Raw genomic sequence first — 13,924 nt, 5'->3', positions numbered from 1 at the left:
AGTGTACTTGACTTTGGCTCAGGTCATGATCTCAGGTGGTGGGATCCAGCTCTACATTGGGCTTGTGTTGACTGCGGAGCCTGCTTAACAGTCTCTCTATACACGCCCCCCCCGCTCACATGCTCTCTCGCCCCCTCTCTCTAAAAAATAAATAAATTTAAAAATTAAAAAATACAGTGATGGTACAAGGCAAATAGGTGAAGCACAGAGAGTCCACTGTACATATATACTGGAATTGAACAATTAAATAAATGCGTGACAGATTAGAGCCAGATTTCTTAATGCTGAAGTGGAAGATCACAGACAAGCAAGGGAGAAAGACCAGAATGATCCATGCAGTAATGGATTAGAGTTGGAAATGTCAGGTTTAGCTTAATATAAATACAGATAGATGAGTATAGAAATATTTATGTGTGTGTATAGAGTATATTAGTATACACACATGTGATTCCTTGCTGTGTTAGCTGAGATGACCTAGAAGCAATGACACTCCATTGGCAATGATCATACTTGGCACCCAGATCTTGATTTCTAATACCATTCTTCTATAAAAGAAACCAGAGTTCCATGAAAGATGACTGATGCTAGAGCTGGAACAGGGCACATACAAAAACAGCCGGGATAAGAGGTCGCAATTGCCGACTAAATTACAGTCATGTCTCAGCCAGCCCTTCTGATTTTTATTTCAAGGTCACGTTGATTAGAACTTTGAGTCTTCCTAGGTGTTATTAAAAACAAACTAAACACCTAGTTAGCTCTAAGATCCATTCTGAGTTAGTTTTTGTGGAAAGCGTAATGTCTGTGTCTAAAAATTTTCTTTGATGTGGATGTCCAATTGTTCCAGTAGCATATGTTGAGAAAGAGTATCGTTTCTCCATTAAGTGCCTTTTCTCCTTGATCAAAGATCAGTTGACTGTATTTGTAGGAGTCTATTTCTGGGCTCTCTATTCTGTTCCATTAATCTATTTGTCTCTTCTTTCACCCAGACCACACTGTCTTGATCACTGTAGCTTTATAGAGTGTTTTAAAGTTGGGTAGAATCAGTGCTTAGATTTTATTGTTCTTCAGTATTGTGTTGGCTATTCTGGGTCTTTTGTCTTTCCTTACAAACTTTGGAATCTGTTTGTTGATATCCACAAATTTTGATAACTTGGATTTTAACCTCTATTTAAAATATTTTTAAATTTTTCTTAAGACATTCTTTTGACCATGTGTTTTTTACATATGTATTGTTTAATCTCCAAATATTTGGGGATTATCTAGCTATCTTTCTATTATTGATGCCTAGCTTAATTTCACTGTGGTTTGAGACATTTTGTATGATTTCTATCATTTTAAATTTGCTAAGATGTGTTCTATGGCTCAGAATGTGGTTTATCTTGGTGACTGTTCCATGTGAGCTTGAGAAGAGTGTGGATTAATATATACCATGTTTGTAATTGTTTTTAATTCATTGCATTTGTTTCTTAAAAAAAAAAAAAAAACTCTTTCCCAGGGTGCCTGGCCAGTTCCGTCAGGAAAGCATGTTGACTCTTGATCTCAGGGTAGTGAGTTCAAGCCCCACATGGGGCGTGGAGCCTACTTAACAAAATAATAGTAAATAATAAATAAATAAATAAATAATAAAATCTTCCTTCTCTGGTTTAACTGAGCATTTTATTTAACTCCATTTTTTTCCTCCTTTATACTTCTTTGAAAAACGATTTTCATGGTTGCAATATCTATTTACAACTAATCTGCGTCCGCTTTCAAGTAACAGTACACTGCTTTCATAGGTAACACAAGTACCTATGACCAAGTATTCCCAGGTCCTCCCTCCCATCCCTTATGGCACTGCTGTCATTCATTTTACTATTGCTATTATTACTTTGTAAAACAATAATCTTTTAATTAGGAGTAAGAAAAATAAAAGATTTTGTTGTTTCACCTTCATTTATTCCTTCTCTGCTCCTTTTCCTTTCTTTAGGAGTTTCCCACTTACAACAGTTCCCACCTATCTGAAGAACTTAGAACATTTCTCACACGGTAGGTCTACTTGGGGCACCAGAGTCGGGACCAGGACCAGGAACTTGCCAGTAGCATAGAATCTTCTGAGCGGCTAGAGCGGCCGCCGGAAACGGGCCTCCGATTGGAAGGAGCTGGAGGGCGCGGCGGAAGTTCAGGGCGCGCACTTCCTGTCCTGCCGCCCGGTCTGGTGTCTGCGAGCCGTGCTTCGGCGCGAGCCCGGGCAGAGTGAGTCGGAGCGCCTGTCGTCGGCGCCGAGGCGTCGGAGCGGCCCCTGGGAACGCGGGCGGGGCCCCCGAGAGCGCGCGGAGGCTGCGTGGAGTGTGGAGGGCTGGCGAGTGGGGGGAGACGCGGGCGGGGGAGCGGCGGAGGCCCCCAGCGGAAACCTCGCGGGTGGGGGTCCGGGTTCCGCAGGCCGCCGAGCCGGGGCGGCCGAGCGGGTGGGGAAGTTGGGGCGCGCGCGGTCAGGGGATGAATCAGATAGTGCTTTCCTCGGAAAGAGGAAAGTGTCTTGCACGCCGCAGGAGCCGAGGACGGGAAAGGATGGAGCTGGGAACGCTGTCGGGGAAGGGGCCTCGGTTGCTGGGGCTGAAGGCGGGTGGGAGATCTTTCCGGAGCGTTCGTTCATTCATTCTGTGGGTGCTCAGGAAGCATTTCCTCAATGATAGTAATTAGGTTTCCTTACATTTTCCTTGTCTGTGGTATGCCAACGCTATACAAAATACCTTATACATTTTCTTCATTAAATTCTCAAAACAGTATTTAGGGTAAGTCTCATTTTAAGTCCGTCTAGAGACTCAAGTCACGTCCCTGAGACGTTTGCACCAGCAGGTGGTGTGTTCGAGATTGGGTTCAGCCCATGCTTCCAGCAGCAGTGGTACATGCGTCCCCGTCAGTCTGGAAGCAGAGACAGAGTGCCGGTCCACTTGTGATACACGTTTCGCTTGCCTGGGGTGGGGGGCTGTGGAGGTGGGAGTTGGCTTTGTATCAGAGGCTGTTTGGGAAGGTTTTCCTGGGAGGGATAGCCCTCATGTCAGCTGTCAGCCTAAAGTAAAAGCAGATGGGTGGTTCTAAATGTCTTGTGTATGCTGCCAGTTCCCAATATACCCAGCCAGCTTCAGCCTTTCTCTTGAATTTTGGACCTATATATCCAAAAGCTCTGACTCCCCATTTGTAAATCTAATGGCCACCCTAAATACAAAAAGTAAAAAAACAGCTTTTAATTTTTACCCTTTTGATGTAAGTCTTATCCTTTAGAGTGAATGGAAGTTTCATCATCTCAGTAGCTTGGAGCAAAAATCTTGGTGTCTCATCCCAGATCTAATTCATCAGCAAATCCTATTGACTGTACCTTTGAAATGCATCTAGAATCTGATCACTTAGCCCCTGCTTCCACCGCTCTGGTCCAAGATACTGTCATCTCAAGTGGATTATTGCTAGAGCCTTCCAGCTGGTTTTCTTGTTTACATCCTTACACTCCCCACCCCCACCCCCAGTGTGTTCTCAAAGCAGCAGCTGGAGAGGCCACATGGCAGGTCATATCACTGCCCAGATCTTCTGGGTGCTTCCCAACTCATTCAAAGTAAAAGACTAAGTCCTATAGCCTATGAGGCACCCCACCCTCCTCTCTCTTGCCCTACTCCACTTCAGCCCCTCTGGCCTCCTTGCCCTTACTTGAACACATCAAGTGGGCCATCACATCACCACCTTTGCACTTGTGCATTCCCCTTCCTGGAGTGTATTTCCGCTAATATCCACACAGTGCTGCCCTTACTCCATCTAGACCTCTGCTTTAGTGTTGCTTCATCAATGTTGCCTTCCCTGGCCAACCTGTGTAAAATATCTCTTACCACCAACTGCTGCCCTCTTGCTGTTCGTTCTTTCTATCCCTTATCATCACCTGACGCAGGCATTTTGTCTGTCAACCTCCCTACTTGTTTGTATACTGTCTTAAGAGTAGGAGCCTGGCCTGCTTGTCCTCAGCTGTTTGCCCACTCTCCAGGACCTCTGAGGTGGACCTGAGATGCAGCCTATTGTCTACCCCAGCCAGGTGCACTGCTGGGGCCATCATGTGGTGGCCTTAGGATGCTGTTTGTGTTGGGGGCTGCTGGGGAGGCCTCACGGTGGACAAGGGGATATAGTCTCAGAGACCACTGGATGTTTAGTCCCTCTGCCCTTCCCAGGGCTTTCTGGCAGCCCCAAACTTGGTCTCTGCTGCCATAGGCCTCTTGAGATCCAGGCACGGAAGTCTCAGTGTTGTTGTGAAAAGCAGGCTGGTCACACTCCATTACAGTCTTCCCTCTCCCTGCAGTTTCGCCTGCCTCCTTGGGACAAGCTAAGAGATCCAATGATGGCCTTCAAGCAGCTCCTTCTTCCTGGGCCCCAGGTGAGTGGTCCTCATGGAGGACCTTTCTTAGCCCTTTCTTGGCTAGTGTCTCCACGGTTCTCTCTATGAGGGGCTGGTCCCAGAGGGTAGATGGCTCCCTGTCTTCACCAATGTCCTCAGTTCCTGAGTTCAAGCCCCTGAAATGTGCTGCACAACATCTTCCCAAACCCTGCACTAGGCATAGTAGAGGGCAGGGGTTGGGCAGACAAAGACAAGTCAAAATGGTACTGATCTCAAAGAGCCCACTCTCGTGAAGACAACAGTCTGGTACATGCGTTCAAAGGGGGTTTGCCCATCATGAGCCACCCTGGGCCTGACCCTGGGGTTGCAACAAGATGCTGTTGTTCCAGGTCTTAGTTTCCTTTGAGGATGTGGCTGTGTTCCTCTCCCGGGAGGAGTGGGGCTGTCTGGGCCCCGCTCAGAGGGGCCTCTACAGGGACGTGATGCTGGAGACCTACAGGAACCTGATCTCACTGGGTAAGGCTCTTTCTGAAGTTCAGCTCTGGGTTCCTTGCTCAGGAACAGGACTAGGGTTGGGCTCGAGGTTCAGAGGCATCTCACCCTCCGGGCCCAAACACAAGGCATTCTGACCCTGGTCCCAGGCAGGCCTGATCTGCCAGAAGAGAGGACAGGCAGTGCCACGGACTCCTTCAATTTCCTTGTAGGAAATATAGAAGAAGAATATCATTCGTTGAACCCTAAGTATAGTCATATCCCGAGTTAATCGTAATGTAACTTTAAGGTTGATGTTGGGTTAAATGGTTTATAGTGGAATCTGAAGCTGACAGATATCATCACTTTCTTAAGTTCACACAGGCAGTCAGGGGCAGATCTAGGATTTGAATCCATTTGGTTTCAAGCCCTGCATTACACCAGAATATGCTGCTTCCCTTTAGTCCTTGTGGATGTCAACACTAAGACTATTATGAGTCTTCTAGCGTGATGTGTTCAGGCCCCAACTCTGTCCCTTATCCTTGGCCCCCAGAAGAGCTGGGTTTAACTTTTCTTCAGCTGGGGAAGAGGCATGCATCTGTCTCCTAGGTTTACAGATAGGTGGCAGGGGAGGTCATGACCGGCACACAGGTGCTGCCCATAGGGCCATGCTGCCCTGGACTTGGCTGAATTGTCAGCCTTGCTTCCTTTCTCTGGAGCAGGATTTCAAGATTCCAAACCTGATGTCATCTCCAAGCTGGAGGAGGGGGAAGAACCATGGGCCCCATACTCACCGAGAATTGAAGAGGGCTGGATCCAGAGTCATGGGAGTGAAAGTGAGTCTCCAGGAATGCTGCCATGCTCTCCTGCCCCTGCTGGCAGGTGCTGCCACTTTGCCAGGCCCTTCTCTGTGAGCTCTGGACCACATCTTTTGTCACTGCCAGAACTTTGCTGTCCTGTTCTTCATTTCTACCTCTCTTTTCTTTCTGTTAATACCCCTATTCTATACCCATAAATGAGTTCATGTTTCCCTTACCCTACAAAATGCTCTTTGAATACCAGAAAAGAGCTCAGGTATCTCTCTGGGGCAGCTGGCTCTGTGCCCTGGCTGCCTCCCGGTTGCTTCTGTATCTCCCAGTCTTTCTTGGGCCTTGCTGGCCAGCTCTGCCTTGGCTGCTTAGAAAGACCATCCAGAGACATGCCCTCTGCCCAGACTCACTCCTGCTATTGCTCACTCAGAGTTCCCAAGCTGATTCAAGGCCTTGGTGAAAAACATGAACTAGGGTTTCTTCCTGTGTAGCAAAGGATATGAACATGTAAATAGTAAACAGTAAGTGGAGCAGAGTCTCCAGTGCTAGCACAGCAGCTGACGATGCCTGGACCTTTGTGCTCAGTGCATGCCTAGCACTTTGCTGACACGGTGAACTTACGCAATCCTCCAATATCCTCGCAAGAAACTCTGAGACACAGAGATTCGGTTGCTGGCCTGAGATCACACAACTGGTCAGGAACAGAGCTGGATTGGACTCTGGCATACCGGCTCCACACCCTTTGTGTTCTTTTTCCCCTCTTAGAAATAACTTTATTGAGGTATATTAAGTGTGTAATATGCTCTGTGTACTTAAGATATGCAGTTTGGTAACATTTCTGCATTATGTATGTATGTGTGAAGCTATTCACTACAGTCAAGATAGCAAACATATCCATTACCCCCAAAAGTTTTCTGCTGTCTCTTTGTAATTCCTCCCTCTCACCCCTTCCCATCTCTGTCACGAAGCAGTTACTGACCTCCTTGCTGTCAATATGAATTACATTTTCTAGAGTTTATATAAACTGGAGTCAGAGAGCACGTACCCTCTCTTTGGTCTGCCGTCTTTCGACTCCACATAAGTCTTTTGATATCCCTCTATGTTACGTACCAGTAACTCATTCGTTTACTTTGGTTAGTATTCTGTATGGATATGCCGCAGTTTGTTCATCAAGTGTGTTAACAGACATTGGGTTGTTTCCAGTTTGTGGTTGATACAAATAAAGCTGCTGTGAACATTTGTGTACAGACCATACATTCCTTTTCTCTTGGAAAATACCTAGTAAGAGAATGGCTGGATTACATGGTAGGTGTGTATTTAACTTTTAGGAAACTGCCAGAATGTTTTCCAAATTGGTTGCACCATTTGACGTTCCCACCAACAATGGGTGTGAGTTCTGTTTTGCCGCATTCCCATCAGCACTTGGTGTGCTCAGTTGTTTTCATTTTAGCTACTCTGATAAATGTGTGGTGGTGTCTCCTTGTCATTTTACTTTAATTTCTCTAATAGTTAAAGATTTTGAGTGTCTTGTTTTCCTTCTGTGTATTTTCAGTGGTGAGGTGTCTGTTCATATCTTTGTTTATTTCTTAACTCGGTTTTTGTCTTCTTATTCTTAAGTTTTAAAGAGTTGCTTTCTGAGTACAGGAATGTTCTAGATACAGGCCCTTTGTCAGATATATGCTTTGCATAGATTTTCTCTCATTCTTTGCCTTGTCTTTTTATTCTCTTACCACTGTCTTTTGAAGAGTAGAAGTTTTATTAAATTTTGAAGAAATCCAATCTATCAGTTTGTTATTTTATGGATTGTGCTTTTGGTTTCACATCTAAGAAAACTGCTTACTCCAAAAGATTGTTTTCTTATAGAAGAAAATTTTATAACTTAGAAATTTTAGTATTTGGGTCTGTGATTTTGTGTCTGGTATGAGTTATGGAACCAAGTTAAATTTTTCACAGGTGGATGTCCAGTTGCTCCAGCACCATTTGTTGAAAAAAACACCCTTTCTCCACTTGTATTGCCTTTGTCAAAAATAGTAAAAAATAGCAAAGTAAATCCCTTTGAAGTACTGTGAATATGTCACTGAAGTCTGTTAAAATGACTTAGCCGAATTTTAGATGCCATCTAGTCAACATTTTCAGCTCAGTCTCCTCGTCTGCGTAAACAGTCTGAAAGTGACAGAAGGTAACAGTTACAGCTGTAATAATAAGCAGTTTACAAAAGAGAGGTTCCATTGTGCTTCCATGGAATTTCACAATGGGGCTCCCCTCTCACTGTTCTGACCTGGTTGTCCTTCTAACAGTGCTTGTGTCCACATGATTCAGAGGTTTTGTTTGGGTTTTTGTTTTGTTTTGTTTTTGGTAAATATTCATTGGATTTCAGAATTCATTTGTATCCCAGTTTTTACAAATATTCTGGTACTTTTATTCATTGGGAACGTGTGGTGTGCATTATCGCACATTTAGCTTTTCTCCCTTGTGCTGCACCTGCTATTGGGATGAGTAGTTCGCTTCTTTGTATCTTTTTTTCTCTATTTACCCTGATTTGCTTCTGTGACGCCAAGTTGTCCAGATCAAATCATTTTTTCCATTATCCTTTCATCTGTATACCCTTTATTCATTATAAGTCATTTATCATTTTTTTAAAGATTTATTCATTTATTTCAGGGGGAGAGGGGCAGAGGGAGAGACGCAGACTCCCTGCTGAGCATAGAGCCCAATGCAGGGCTTGATCTCATGACCCCGAGATCATGACCTGAGTCGAAATCAAGAGTCAGACACTTAACCGACTGAGCCACCTAGGCGCCCCTCATTCATTTGTTTTTAAATAAATATTTGAATACCTATTATAAGTAAGCTAGACGATACCTTGTTTACAAAGTAGGAGCAGTGACGGTCAGCAGTCTTTCTCATCAGCCTCGTCACCTTTCTAAGAGCTTTTTTCCCTCAGGTCATGCCTCACTGTTCCTGCTCTGTCTGTGCCTAGTTAGCCCATCTGTAGATATAAGCCTTTGACCTTGGGCTTCTCTCCTTACTTACTTCCTTCCCAAACCCGCCTTCCCCTCTTTCCTCTTCTCCTCCCAATGAGGGTGTTTTTTGGTTTTACATTCTGAAAATCCAGTGTCCTCCTAGGAGATAATTGTTTCATATAAATGTTCCTATTTATTCTCTAATTCTTTTTTCCACAGTGAAATACAAGTAATTCATTTTTCTTCATTCTTTCAGGCTTTGAGTCTTGGATGGGAAAGAAGGGATTGTCTCCAAAACAGGAAGTTTCCAAAGCAGTGGGGTCCCAGAGACCAAAATCAGAAGAACATGTAAGGAATATTTTCAAGGAACCTGATTTTGAAGAGATGAGTAAAACTGAGGGAAAGTTAAAAAATTGCTGGAGAAAATCTGCAGAGAAAGGACTTAAGAAATCCTTCTCCCAGAAGAACAATTCCAGGCCAGTGACATTGACATGTGTGAAAACCCCTACTGGAGGGGAAGGCCAGAAATCAATTTCTGTGGAGGTAAACTTCACTGCAGACCCAAACCCTCTGGGATTTCATAGAGCATCTAGAGGGGAGCGTCCCCACCAGAATGTGCCATGTATGTGTGACTTTCAACAAAGTGAGGACCTCATTAATCTCCAGTGTTTCCATCTAGAAGAAAGAGCCTGTCAGACAGATGTGTTGTTGAAAGTGCCCAGGCAGAATTCAGTTCTTACTGAGAATCAGACGGTTAACAATCCAGAGAAATCCTTTGAATGTACTGAGTGTGGAAACCCTTTCAGCCCGAGTAGGGCTCTTTCTCGGCGTCAGAGGAGTCACCCTGGAGAGAAACCCTATGAATGTAATGAGTGTGAGTGTGGTGGATGTGGAAAAACTTCCCGCCGCTGCTCTGTCCTCAGCCAACATCAGAGAGTTCACTGTGGAGAGAAGTCCCACACCTGTGCTGAGTGTGGCAAAGCTTTCAGGGCTCATTCCTATTTCATTCAGCACCATAACACTCACACTGGAGAAAGACCTTATGAGTGCAGTGAATGTGGGAAAGCTTTCAGTGCACGTTCATCTTACAGTAAACATGTTAAAATTCATACTGGCCAGAAACCTCATGAGTGTAATCAGTGTGGGAAAGCCTTTAGTCATACCTCTAACCTGATTCATCATCAGAGAATTCATACTGGAGAGAAGCTGTACAAGTGTAAGGAATGTGGGAAGGCTTTCAGTAGACACTCACACCTCCTTCAGCATGAGAGAACTCATTCTGGAGAGAAACCTTATAACTGTACTGAGTGCGGCAAAGCCTTCAGTGCACGATTATCTCTCATTCAACATCAGAGAACTCACACAGGAGAAAAACCCTATGAATGCAATGAATGTGGGAAATCCTTTAGCCTGAACCGAACCCTTACTGTTCATCAGAGAATTCACACTGGAGAAAAACCCTACAGGTGTAATGAATGTGGAAAATCCTTCAGTCAGCGCTCCCAAGTCATTCAGCACAAGAGAATTCATACTGGAGAGAAGCCTTATGTCTGCAATGAGTGTGGAAAATCATTCAGTGCTCGCCTGTCCCTCATCCAGCATCAGAGAATTCACACTGGAGAAAAACCTTATGGATGCAGTGAGTGTGGAAAAACATTCAGTCAAAAGGGACATCTGATTCAGCATCAGCGAATTCACACTGGAGAGAAACCCTATGAGTGTAATGAGTGTGGAAAAGCCTTCAGCCAGAGTTTTAATCTTATTCATCATCAAAGGACACACAATGGTGAGAAGCCCTATGAATGCAATGAGTGTGATAAAGCCTTCAGTGTGCTCTCTTCCCTTGTTCAACATCAGAGAGTCCATAATGGTGAGAAGCCCTATGAATGTCACAAATGTGGGAAGGCCTTTAGCCAGGGCTCACACCTCATTCAGCATCAGAGGAGCCACACTGGAGAGAAACCCTACGAGTGTACCGAGTGTGGGAAAACCTTTGGGCAGATATCCACCCTAATTAAGCATGAGAGAACACACAATGGAGAGAAACCCTATGTGTGTGGTGACTGTGGGAAAGCCTTCAGCCAAAGTGCACATCTCGTCCGCCATCAAAGGATTCACACTGGAGAGAATCCCTATGAGTGCAGTGACTGTGGGAAGGCCTTCAATGTCCGCTCCTCTCTCGTCCAGCATCACAGAATTCATACGGGGGAGAAGCCTTACGAATGCGAGAAGTGTGGCAAGGCCTTCAGTCAGCATTCGCAGTTTATTCAGCATCAGAGGATTCACACTGGAGAGAAGCCCTACGTGTGCAATGAATGTGAGAAAGCCTTCAGTGCACGCTTATCCCTTATCCAACACAAGAGAATTCACACAGGAGAGAAACCTTACAAATGCACTGAATGTGGAAAGTCCTTCCGACAAAGCTCTCACCTCATTCGACATCAGAGAGTTCACAGTGGAGAGCGACCTTACGTGTGTAATGAATGTGGGAAAACTTTTAGTCAAAGAATAACTCTTACCAGTCATGAGAAAATTCACACTGGAGAGCAAGCCTATAAGTATATTAAATGTGCGGACCTCTCTAGTGCTCAGGCAGCACCGTGAAGTTCACAGTGCAGAGTAACTGCATTCTTCTATAAAGTCTTCACTGTTTTACATCAGGAGCAGTATACCGATGGGGAAGCCGCCACTTTTACAGCTTTCATTTCAAGATTCATCTCTTGAATGATTTAACAATCTCCCAGTACACTGTTAACTGAAGGCAGGCTGCCAAATTATGTGGTAAAAATTCCAAGGTCACATGCCTTTCCTCTGATTCAGAGGGTTACCCCGTGCTTGAGTACTTGAGACGAGCACAGTTTAATTACACTTATTTAGGATTCTGTTTTCATAGCTCCAGACCTGAAGGTGCACTGAGGTGTTTCGTGTGGCCACTTGCTTTTCTTTCCTCATCATCATCTATTTCAGGTTCAGGGAAAGTAACTGGAATCCTTGCACTTTAAATCAGGAAAGATCCAGGTTGGGATTTCCTGGTTGGTTTGTTTGGGCCTCTTCAAAAGGTTTTTGTTTTAATGTGAGGGTTGTGGTCCCTTTAACTTGAAAAATGTTCTCCCTTTTCAGCATCAGGTAATCCAACCAAGAGCAAAATTTGTTAAGGAATGAGGTGAGGTGTGTATGTAGATTCAGACATTGAGGTCCTGCTAAGAAGTCAAATGACACACGTGACATGAGTTTTTCTACAAGGTAATTTGGAAAGTCAAACCCCTGTGAATTGGGAGGAAAAAAAGCATGAAGTAGACACATAGTGGCATGGGATATGATTTACAGATTTTGTTCTCAAAACCAAAGTTGGTGTATTCCCTATCAGTTTTTCAGGGAGAGAAGGGGAGCAGTCACAGCTGTTCCCTTTCACTGGGCAGCCTGGCACTGAACAGACTCTGGTGAGGAGTGGCAGGTCCTGCTGCTGCCAGAGGACAGGACTCTAGGTGAGGCAGGCCCATTGAGCAGCTTTTAGTAGGTAATCGTTCAGGTTGTTGCCAACCTGTGCGCCCTTGTCTGCGTCGTTTAAAGGTGCCTTTTGTCCCCTGGAGTGATGTTAGTCAGCAGTGTCTCCGTGTCCTCTGATTCTTGATGTTTGAGATGAAATATATCCTGGGAGCTCTGTTTTCCTAAACACAGTTTTCAGAGTTGCCACCCTTGCCTGTGGTCTTTCTGCCCCTGACTCAATCATGAGTGGCTCACTTCAGTATCCTTAGAACCCTGTTCTCCAGAAGCTTCTTTAGCACTTTCTCCCACTTTTTTTTTTTTTTTTTGTGGAGGAAAGATTAGGATCAAAATGAGCTGAAATAGGTTGTAGATATGAGAAATTCAGCAACAACAGTCTGTGATAGACAGTTCTACAAGCTGAAATCTGGCAACTGAAGTAGCTTAAGTCTTTGATGATCAAGCTGGATGCCATATGTACAAACATTCAGAAGGGATTGGTCAGTTAATATTTGGGATAAGCTATAATGGAGCGATGCTTCGTATGTAAGAATCAGGATAAGAAAGAAGAAAAGGTAAGAATAATGAATTACTTAATAATTGGCCGTTTTATTCCTTTATAGTGTCCTTTTCACTAATAAAATTATTCCAGTTTTCCCTTTTATCAGAGGAAGTTTCTTAGAATTTGACTGATCTTCTCCCCTTACGGTGACTTGACCTATACTTCAGGTCTTATTTTCCAGGCTGTTGTCTATATAGTAGTGGTAGTGGTCTTGGCTTATCTTAGAATGTTGAAAAGCTGATTGGAAAATCTGCCTCTTTGTGATAATCTTCCTAAGCACACTTCACCACAAATAGCTTTGACTTAAAATAATAAAATAAAAATAAAAACTGGAGTGAATTTACTGTGATAATAATGGTTATATGGTGGGAATCAGCCTGAGGTGCAGGAAGATATATCTGGATCTCTACAAATGAACATCTCTAGCACTGAGCATTGAGGTACCAAGCGGGGAGCCATGAATCCGTGCACAGATATCAGAAGATAAACGGAAGGGGGAGGTAACCTCCACACTTGGGTGCCAGAAAGCGGTAGCCACCTGCACTGGGGAGTGGGCAGACTCGCAGACCGGCACCTGTGAGAAAGCAGACTGAGACCGTGAGCCTGGGAACGCATGTGTGACCAGACAAAACCGGAGCTCCGGAGCTCTCACTGGAACTGGACTGAGACTGGGAGCTTGGGAGCGCGTGCACATCCAAACTGAAAACCAGAGCTCTGGAGTGTTCACTCGAACTAGGCTGAAACCGAGAGCTCTTACCCTATGACCCAGCAATTGCGCTACTGGGTATTTACCCCAAGATACAGATGTAGTGAAGAGAAGGGCCATATGCACCCCAGTGTTCATAGCAGCATTGTCCACAATAGCTAAATTGTGGAAGGAGCCAAGATGCCCTTCAACAGATGACTGGATTAAGAAGATGTGGTCCATATATACAAAGGAATATTACTCAGCTATCAAAAAGAACTATTTCTCAACATTTGCTGCAACATGGATGGCACTGGAGGAGATAATACTAAGTGAAATAAGTCAAGCAGAGAAAGACAATTATATGGTTTCTCTCATCTATGGAACATAAGAAGTAGGAAGATTGGTAGGAGAAGAAAGGGGGGTAATCAGAAGGGGGAATGAAGCATGAGAGACTATGGACTCTGAGAAACAAACTGAGGGCTTCAGGGGGGGTGGAGGAATGGGATAGGCTGGTGATGGGTAGTAAGGAGGGCACGTATTGCATGGTGCACTGGGTGTTATACGCAATTAATGAATCATGGAACTTTACATCAAAAA

The 13,924-nt window shown here is 44.5% G+C and overlaps 1 protein-coding gene across 3 annotated transcripts; it reads left to right on the top strand.

Annotated features, from left to right (window-relative positions):
- Positions 1–2,166: 2,166 nt before the first annotated feature.
- Positions 2,167–12,968, top strand: LOC113247607 (zinc finger protein 252-like). 3 transcript variants are annotated; one of them, XM_026488820.4, is made up of 5 exons: positions 2,167–2,232; positions 4,316–4,390; positions 4,741–4,867; positions 5,545–5,658; positions 8,851–12,968. In XM_026488820.4, exons 2-5 carry the CDS (start codon positions 4,352–4,354, stop codon positions 11,196–11,198), a joined length of 2,628 nt encoding a protein of 875 aa, XP_026344605.2. In that variant the 5' UTR covers positions 2,167–2,232; positions 4,316–4,351; the 3' UTR covers positions 11,199–12,968. The 3 variants fall into 3 exon arrangements, with proteins under 3 accessions (XP_026344605.2, XP_057163969.1, XP_057163968.1); XM_057307986.1 differs by having other exon boundaries at positions 2,197–2,232; positions 4,298–4,390; XM_057307985.1 differs by lacking the exon at positions 2,167–2,232 and having other exon boundaries at positions 2,512–4,390.
- The last annotated feature ends 956 nt before the right edge of the window (positions 12,969–13,924 follow it).

This window comes from Ursus arctos, unplaced genomic scaffold, assembly GCF_023065955.2.
Source record: "Ursus arctos isolate Adak ecotype North America unplaced genomic scaffold, UrsArc2.0 scaffold_6, whole genome shotgun sequence".
Classification (NCBI taxonomy): Eukaryota; Metazoa; Chordata; class Mammalia; order Carnivora; family Ursidae; genus Ursus; species Ursus arctos.
Note: the sequence above shows the minus strand (reverse complement) of the source record. Positions and strands in the feature narration are given on the sequence as shown.

What these genes read in the sequence shown, in the direction of transcription:
- LOC113247607 (XM_057307985.1), top strand. Translation starts at nt 4,028, where the DNA reads ATGCAGCCTATTGTCTACCCCAGCCAGGTGCACTGCTGGGGCCATCAT. An exon ending in TCCTTCTTCCTGGGCCCCAG is followed by an intron (nt 4,391 to 4,740) that starts GTGAGTGGTCCT and finishes CTGTTGTTCCAG; the next exon opens with GTCTTAGTTTCCTTTGAGGA. An exon ending in CAGGAACCTGATCTCACTGG is followed by an intron (nt 4,868 to 5,544) that starts GTAAGGCTCTTT and finishes TCTCTGGAGCAG; the next exon opens with GATTTCAAGATTCCAAACCT.